The sequence below is a fragment of the Phoenix dactylifera genome, chromosome 3 (genome assembly GCF_009389715.1).
Source record: "Phoenix dactylifera cultivar Barhee BC4 chromosome 3, palm_55x_up_171113_PBpolish2nd_filt_p, whole genome shotgun sequence".
Lineage (NCBI taxonomy): Eukaryota > Viridiplantae > Streptophyta > Magnoliopsida > Arecales > Arecaceae > Phoenix > Phoenix dactylifera.
In genome coordinates this window covers 10,082,732-10,091,741 of record NC_052394.1, presented here as the reverse complement: position 1 = coordinate 10,091,741, position 9,010 = coordinate 10,082,732, and the positions used below count along the sequence as shown (strand labels likewise).

Genomic DNA, 9,010 nt, shown 5'->3' with positions numbered 1-9,010 from the left:
CTTCGCAAAGTTGTAATGTTGGTTGTGAACTTTGTACAACAATGTTAAGCTGAAAGAACGGCAAGGTTTTTAAAGCCTCTTATCTCAGCCATCATAGTCGGTTGCCAAGGCGGAGCATAGAGCTAGGTGATGAGTTGGTTTATTTTAACTAAGACAAAAGAAAATAATGAAACAAGAGAAAAGGTTTTAGTAGTATGATTACCCTATAGCCATTCAAGGCTGCTTTTGTTGACAATTGATAATGAAAATAGGGAAATGCTTCATGGCTCCTTTTATTGCATGCAAAAGTCCTCTCCTCCCACTAAAGCTGGCTTAGCAGCTTAGGATTCAAAGTACCTGTCACGCTCCAGATTCGGAGCATGACATCGTTGTGTTATCGAAGAGTACAACCCACGATAAACGAAGCCAATATTACATTAGTTTTAAAATTCATCTCAAATACGATAGAATAAATAGAAATTCAATTTTATTATCCATTAAATGCAACCAATACTAGTTCAGAGCGTCAAAATATGAACATAAATATCAAATCTATAATTCTCAATATTCAGAAAATCATCAATTACAAATTTATAATCAACTGAAGAAATAAAGTTCTACTATATAGATCGTCAAGCTTGCTAGCGCGAACTCGAAGCCTGGACCATCATTTGTTCCTATCGACCCTATTCGTCTGGAGAGAGTAAAATAAAAATAGAGGTATATGAGCGACATAACTCAGTCAATAAATCTTTTACTATCTTATCGAATCAAGTATAAGTTTTTTCATAATAATGTATCATTTAAGAAAAATAACAGATATTCCAAAATAAGCATTTCGTAGTACAATATATTAAAACAAGTCATAAAGCAAATCATCTATCTTTCATTAATATAGTTTCAAGTTTATATTGCAAATAAATTTGTAAATCAGTCTTCACGTTATTTAATTCTATCATGGATCAAAATTTTGCTCACGGATATGCGTCCTACAATTACTTTATACCTGTGATAAGGCTTGTATTCGTAATCGACAAGATATCATAGTTCGTATTTGTTACCAACTTTAACCTATTGGTAGAGGGCCGTTTTCATTGGATGCTAGCTCTAAGGTATCGATTAGCCTCCATTTTTAGGGATGGTCATAGCAATCTGAAAGCCTTTACAAAACTTATATATTTTTCTTAAAACATACATATAAATAGATAAAAAATACTAAATGGCATGATTTCGTAACTAAGTTATTTTTATTGAACATTCATAGAGCTATTTTTCATAATAAAGTATGATTTTCATAACACATATGCTGATCTATAATTTAAAAAAAATATGATATTTTTACAAACGAATCTTATGCAAAAAAATATATGATAATTTCAAAAACAATAGAGAGTGCAAGATATACTTATCACTTTCATTTTAGACTGTCAAACTTCACCAGGCAATTCAAATAATCCTATTAAAAATATTAAAAACAAAATTAATTTCTGTTTGATGATTTTAATCAAAATAAAATAATAAAAAATATGAACGATTAGCCGGATGATAGCAATTGATGATTCCAAGTGGTTCAGACCTGAGTAATTCGATCAATAAATCATAGAACATGGACTCGATCAAGGCCAAGGTCGGTTAACATAATTCATCATCAGTAGGTTTCATGGATATTTGACAAGGCTGGGTGATTGGTCGAGTAGGCAACCCAAGCACTAGGACAATTTAGTGTGTCTTTTTTTTTGTTTAAACGGTTTTTTGTTTAAACGGGTTTTTCATACAATGCGTGTACGAATACACCCAATAAAATCAAAATACACTAGCTCGCGGAGTGCCAGTAACAGCTCTCCCTCTTCTGACCAAAGGATGTATTCTGAGTGGTGGGCCGCATAAGCAGCCACCCAGTCGGCCGCCCCATTGGTTTTTCTGAACACATGCTTGGCTTGGAAAGCCTCCTCATCTCTTATCATCATTCCGATGTCCCAGATCAGGAAGTGGTCCGTGCTCTCATCCCTCGACCCTCCTCGAATCCATCCAATAACCATGGCCGAATCGCCCTCCAGAATGATTGAACTGGTCTACAGCACCACCCGTGCATGTCGAAGACCCACCTGGCAGCTCGCATCTCTGCCCCCAGAACCGACGTGTCAAACAATTGGCAGCCACCTACTGCCACCATCCTGGAATGCGACGTGTCAAAAGGATGCCGCATGCATGGCCGACATTCTAGTTTGACACGTCTCTTTTTTTTTTCTTGGTAGATAGCTTGACCCGCCTCTAACTATCTGCATCATGAGCTGCTGATCAACACAAGCTTTAACGTCATAAGACGAGCGCTGTACGTCTTCGGATCTTAGCTAGTGACATTGACCACCTAAAAAATGATCAGGCCCTAATTTAGAAAGACAATCAATCCAAGTATTTGAAATTAGTTTCATGCTCACTGATCCCGAGGAGAACCCGTTTGCTTCTTCAAATGAGAAATTGTAATCACAACTCAAATTCTCCAGTGCAAGGCATTTTTTTCTTAACCAATGCTATGTTAACTCAGAAAAGTCAATTAGGTGTTTTGCGCTAGTCATTTGAGTCGACATCCTCGGTGGCTTATTTGAGTTGGCATCTTTGAAGACTATCCTGTTGCCAAATTATTGGGGCCAAAGGAGAAAAGATACGAATCATAGTAAAGAAATAGTGAACAGGAAACAAGGAGCCAAGAAGATGGAGGAAGAGGGCAAGAAGCAATTCATCCTTGTTCACGGGATGTGCCATGGTGCATGGTGCTGGTACAAGCTCGCCACCTTGCTAATGGCAGCCGGCCACAGAGTCACGATGCCCGACCTGGCTGCTTGCGGGGTGAACCCCAAGCGCCTCCACGAGCTCCGGTCTTTCTCCGACTACTCTGAACCATTGATGGAGGCGATTTCCTCAATCCCATCCGGCGAGAGGGTGGTTCTTTGTTGAATTTTTGGGAGGATGATATACAAAAGATAAAATATTCAGAAGAAGATATGTCAGAACAGCAAGCATTTTTTTCATTCAACATATGAGTTTAAATACATAAATATGCCCTTTAGGCTTCTTACATTCAATGTATCTTGATTTCTAAAACATTAAAAGACAAATAATGCTGGGTATATGAATCAGTAGAACTTCCAACAGTTGCTCTTCCCAAGATACATCAACAGTCAACCTCCTTTAATTTCAGCACCTTCTGAATTCCAGCAAAAAGGATCACAATTCAACACTCCTCCTTGATACCTTTGCAGCTGGTAACACCCAACTGAAACCTCAAATACTCAAACCTTGCTTTTGGTAAAGCTTTTGTAAAAATATCTGCAAGTTGTTCTTCTGAACTGCAGTAGGTTAGACAAACTTCGTTTTCTTACTCAGCTTCTCTCACCACATGAAATTTGATGTTGATATGTTTTGTTCTCCCATGACTAACTGGATTCTTGGCAATAGCAACTGCAGATTTGTTGTCACAGAAAACTTTAGTAGCTTCCTTTTGCTGAACTCCCAAATCAGTGAAAATTTTCCACAGCCAAATAGCTTGATTTACTGTTGCGGCTGCTGCTAAGTATTCTGCTTCAGCAGTAGACTGGGCCACTGTTCCTTGCTTCTTTGAATTCCATGAAAACACACTTGATCCAAGTATGAAAGCATATCCTGAAGTGCTCTTCATGTCATCAATTGAACCTGCCCAGTCGCTATCTGTAAAAGCAACTAATTTCTCTTCTGAACCTGGCTTAAAACATATCCCAAAATCAGTTGTTCCTCTCAGATACCTCAAGACTCTTTTTGCTGCACCCCAATGAGCTTCACTTGGTGCTTGCATGAACCTTGATAGTAGATTGGTTGCAAAGGTTAATTCTAGCCTAGTTGCAGTAAGATATATAAGACTCCCAACTAAGCTTCTGTACACTCTTCCATCAACTAGTTTTCCACCATCATCTTTCGAAAGCTTCACATTTTGCCCAAGAGGTGTAGACGCAGGCTTGCATTCATTCATTCGAAATTTTTTCAAAATATCTTTTGCATACTTCTCCTGTGAGATGAAGATCCCCTCATTTTTCTGCTGAATCTCCATGCCCAAAAAATAATTCATGATTCCCAAATCAGTCATTTCAAATTGCTTCTGCATCTCCTGTTTAAACCTTTTGATCTCCTGTAAATTGTCTCCTGTAATCAGCAAATCATCAACATATAAAAAGGCAATCACAAGACCTGAGCTGCTAGTGCCCTTCACATAAAGAGTTGCTTCATTTTGGCTCCTCCTAAAACCTTGCCTGATGAAGTACGCATCAATCCTACTGTACCATGCTCTTGGGGCTTGCTTGAGCCCATACAAAGCTTTCTTTAATTTATAAACACAATCTTCTTTGCCTTTGACAACAAATCCTTCCGGCTGCTCCACAAATATCTCTTCTTCAAGGTAACCATTAAGAAAGGCTGACTTGACGTCCATCTGAAAAATTTTCCATGCCTTCTGTGCTGCAAGGGAAATCAATAATCTAATGGTGTCATACCTTGCAACAGGAGCAAAAGTATCATTGAAATCAACTCCAGGTTGTTGAGCATAGCCTTTAACCACTAGTCGTGCTTTATATTTGTGAACTGAGTTGTTAGGATTTACTTTAGTTCGGTAGACCCATTTTACTCCAATGACTTTCTTCTGTTGAGGCCTTTGAACAAGCTCCCATGTTTCATTTCTTTTGATCATGCGCATCTCCTCCTGCATCGCAGCGTTCCATTCATCATACTTTGAGGCTTCTACAAAATCAGTAGGTTCAACTACTACAAAACTGCACCTTTTATATATATCCCCCAGAGATCTGGTTCCTCTGACGGTAGATATTTCTGATAAGCTACTAGAAGTAACATCCTGCTCCTCTTCAGATGGCTCCTGAATTTCTTCCATCTCAGATTTTTCTGAAACTTCAGAAGGATAATGTGCAGTAAGCTTTCTTTCAACTTCTGAATTTTTTCAGTTCCAGTGAGCATTTTCATCAACCTCTACATCTCTGCTAATCACTATCTTCTGTATGTTGAGGTTGAAAACTCTATAGCCTTTTTTTTGTGAGCTATAACCAAGAAAAATTCCTTTTTTAGCCTTATCTTCCAACTTATGTCTTCTTTCAGCAGGAACATGAACATAGCAAATGGATCCAAACACCTTCAGATGCTTGACAGTAGGCTTATGACTGCTCCATGCTTCAATTGGAGTCACTTCTTTGACTGCTCTTGTAGGCAACCTGTTCAACAAATAAACTGCTGTGTAGACAGCTTCTGCCCAGAAATGTTTTGGCAAGTTCTTCTCTATTAACATACATCTAGCCATCTCCATAACAGTTCTATTCTTCCGTTCTGCAACACCATTTTGCTGTGGAGTGTAGCTTGTAGTCAATTGATGTTCCACCCCTTCTTCTTCACAGAATTTGTCAAATTCAATAGAGTTATACTCCTTGCCTCTGTCAGATCTGATGGTTTTTATCCTGTATCCACTTTGGGTTTCAACAAAAACTTTGAATTTCTTAAAAACAGAAAATATTTCAGATTTTCTTTTCATAAAATAAACCCATGTCATCCTTGTAAAGTCATCAATAAACAGAATAAAGTACTTATTCTCACTAAGTGATGGAGTCCTCATTTGTCCACACACATCTGTGTGCACCAGTTCAAGCTTTTTCTTTGCTCTCCAAGAACTTGCAGAAGGAAAAGATTGCCTGTGTTGTTTCCCAAACTTGCACGGCTCACATAACTCATCACATATGCTGATGACTGGTAAGTCTCTCACCATATTCCCCTTTTTCATAAACTGTAGTGAGTGCAAGTTAAAATGCCCCATATCTTTTGTGCCACAAATCAGTTTCATCTACACTACTTTTAAATGCATTAGCAGAATAAATGTGACAGTTCAAAGGAAAACTATTATTTTGCATGCCTATTTTAGCAATTTCCACTCCTGAAGGATCATAAATCATGCAACAATTCTTTTGAAAATGCAAGGAATATCCCCTACTTATCATTTGTCCCACACTAAACAGGTTTTGATCTAGAATAGAAACCAACAGAACATCTTTGATGTATTTCGTACCTTTCTTTGTTTCTATTGAAATTGTACCTTTGCCTTCTGATTGAACAACTGCTCCATTCCCCATTTGAACTGACTTTGACAGACTTATCAAGTTCATAAAACAACTTGGGGTTGTTGGTCATGTGACTGGTACAGCCACTGTCGATATACCACAGGTTTTTGCTGTCCGTGGTAGATGAAAGATGGACCATGAACAAATGATTCCTTTGCGACTGGTTATCTGAAAAATTAACCTGCTGGTTTTGTTCAGTTGGAGAACTCCGAGTCTGCTGCCACTGTTTGGCCCTGCAGAATTTTTCAATGCGGCCAAACCTCTTGCAAGATCTACATTGCATTTTTTTCCAGCAATTCTTCTCTAGGTGATTAGTATTTTGGCATGTTCCACAAGGTGGAAACTTTCCCTTATGTTCTGAAGTAGATTTATATGCTTGGTTCCATAGCTTCTGTCACCATCATATCTTCTGTTGCAAAAATTCTTTTGCCTCCCTTGTATGCTGATGAAGATCCTTTGTCTTTCTGTCGTGCCTGAAAGGCTCCTTCAGATTCACCTTTGGATCTCTTGTCCATCCGCTGCTCATGCGCCAACAATGATCCCCACAGCTCTATTGCAGTGAGTTTGGACAAATCCTTTGATTCTTCAATCGCAGGAATAACAACATTGAACCTGTCTTGTAAAGTATTCAAAATCTTCAACACTTGACGATCTTCTGGAATTGATTCTCCATAGATCTTCATCTGATTCACAATTTCTGAAAAGCTTGCAGAATAATCTTTGATTGTTTCACCATCTTTCATTTTTAAATTTTCAAAATCTCTTCTCAAAGTTTGCAGCTTCAGAGATCTGACTTTCTCAGATCCTTGAAACTCCTCCTGTAATATATCCCAGGCTTGCTTGGCTGATTTGGCTCCAACAATTCTGGGGAAAATATTTTCTGATACTGCTGAAAAGAGGAATGAAAGAGCTTTGTAATTTTTCTGTGATTCATCCTTGTGAGCTTTTATTTCACCCACTGTTGGATTCTCTCCCAAGGACTTTTCATCAAACCCTTTTTCAACAGATTCCCATAGATCACATGCCATCAAGAATGCCTTCATTTTAACTGACCAATAATCATAATTCTCTCCTGAGAATACAGGTGGTGCAGGGAGACCACTTGCTGAAGCCATACTCCATCTGCTTGAAAGATCCCTTAAGATCAATAACGCTCTGATACCATTTGTTGAATTTTTGGGAGGATGATATATAAAAGATAAAATATTCAGAAGAAGATATGTCAGAACAGCAAGCATTTTTTTCATTCAACATATGAGTTTAAATACATAAATATGCCCTTGAGGCTTCTTACATTCAATGTATCTTGATTTCTAAAACATTAAAAGACAAATAATGCTGGGTATATGAATCAGTAGAACTTCCAACAGTTGCTCTTCCCAAGATACATCAACAGTCAACCTCCTTTAATTTCAGCACCTTCTGAATTCCAGCAAAAAGGATCACAATTCAACATTCTTGTTGCCCACAGCTTTGGTGGATCTACCGTTGCCCTTGCCATGCAGCGATTCGCAGACAAAGTCTCCGCCGCCATCTTTGCCACTGCAATGATGCCAAGCACCACCACTCCCTTCGCCACCATTGGACAGGAGGTACGTTTAATTCTCCCAGTGTTGCCGAAGATGGTTTCAGGGAAGAGATTAATTTTCTTTCCGGCTTTTCCATACTCGCCAAGGCGGGTTCCATTAGTTTAGCTAGTAAGGTAGGTCAATATAGCCAGTCCAACGAGAGCACCGTAGATCGATCAAACCTTCAGTTGTTCTATGTCGTAGTTAAAAAATTAGAAAAAGAAAATGATGGTATACAAAGAAAACTATAAATTCTGATAGCCCTTTCATTTGACGATTACCAGTTCAGCATGAAGCATCCACCGGAGTACTTCATGGACTCCAAATTTGTGATAAGCCAAGACCATGAAATCAGTTGGAAGACCATCACCTTCGGTCCCAATTACATGAAGGAAAGGCTGTATCAGCTCTGTGCACCTGAGGGAACATAGCTAACCAAAAATTTCTAACCTCATACATAATCTCCTCTAAGTTCATGCTGGTGGTAGGACTTGGCTCTGGCTACTATGTTAGTGAGGCCATCGAGTTTGTTCGAACATGATGATCCCCTTGTGGTCTCCAAGGAAAACTATGGCTCAGTGAGCCGAGTGTTCGTCGTGTGCAAGGAGGACCTAGCCATTAAAGAGGACTTCCAGCGTTGGATGATAGAGCAAAGCCCAGAGGTGGAGGTGAGGGAGATTGAAGAGGCTGGTCATATCGTCATGCTTTCAAAGCCCAAAGAGCTATGCAGTCTCCTCCTTGAGATTGCTGGGAAGTATCCATGAGGCAGGTTGATGGTAGAGGTGGAAGTCTCTAGTTTGCTTGCAACAAGCATGCCCTCAATAGATGAGAAGATAGTGGAATCTCTCTGATGCAGGAGTATTATAATTTTTGGGGTTTGTAATGTTTTTAATAAATTTGTCCAAAAATATTTGTTCAAGAAAAGTTGTCATGGCCTTTTTTTATTTTTATTTTTTGGAAGTAAGTTGTTTGGCCTTTTGATACATTGGTCCGAATAGAATGAAATTATACTTACAAAAAATATTGATATGGTGAAGCAAGATTCATCGTCTTGGTATCGGACTCCATACCGGTATTAATACTGTACGGTATAAATTTTTTTTAATATATCAATATTCTTGTCGGATACCGGTACCAAATTGATATGGTACAGTACGTACTGTTCAATTACTGTAGTAGAAACTTGATTTCTAGATAACTAACATTAGGAAATTAGTTGGATTCTTATTTTTAGTGTATTATTATTATTTTTTGCTAAAACAGGTGTGTTATGCCACTCTGGTGTGAATACATTCAAAAAAAATTAGAAAACAATATGTCTTG

General features: G+C 38.5%; 1 protein-coding gene across 1 annotated transcript; it reads left to right on the top strand.

Annotated features, from left to right (window-relative positions):
- The first annotated feature begins 2,473 nt into the window (after positions 1-2,473).
- On the top strand, positions 2,474-8,635 carry LOC103722125 (probable esterase PIR7A). The gene is made up of 4 exons (XM_039124585.1): positions 2,474-2,923; positions 7,575-7,711; positions 7,972-8,109; positions 8,176-8,635. Exons 1-4 carry the CDS (start codon positions 2,692-2,694, stop codon positions 8,449-8,451), a joined length of 783 nt encoding a protein of 260 aa, XP_038980513.1. The 5' UTR covers positions 2,474-2,691; the 3' UTR covers positions 8,452-8,635.
- Positions 8,636-9,010: the final 375 nt, after the last annotated feature.

What these genes read in the sequence shown, in the direction of transcription:
- LOC103722125 (XM_039124585.1), top strand. Translation starts at nt 2,692, where the DNA reads ATGGAGGAAGAGGGCAAGAAGCAATTCATCCTTGTTCACGGGATGTGC. An exon ending in TCGCCACCATTGGACAGGAG is followed by an intron (nt 7,712 to 7,971) that starts GTACGTTTAATT and finishes GACGATTACCAG; the next exon opens with TTCAGCATGAAGCATCCACC. An exon ending in ATCAGCTCTGTGCACCTGAG is followed by an intron (nt 8,110 to 8,175) that starts GGAACATAGCTA and finishes TGCTGGTGGTAG; the next exon opens with GACTTGGCTCTGGCTACTAT.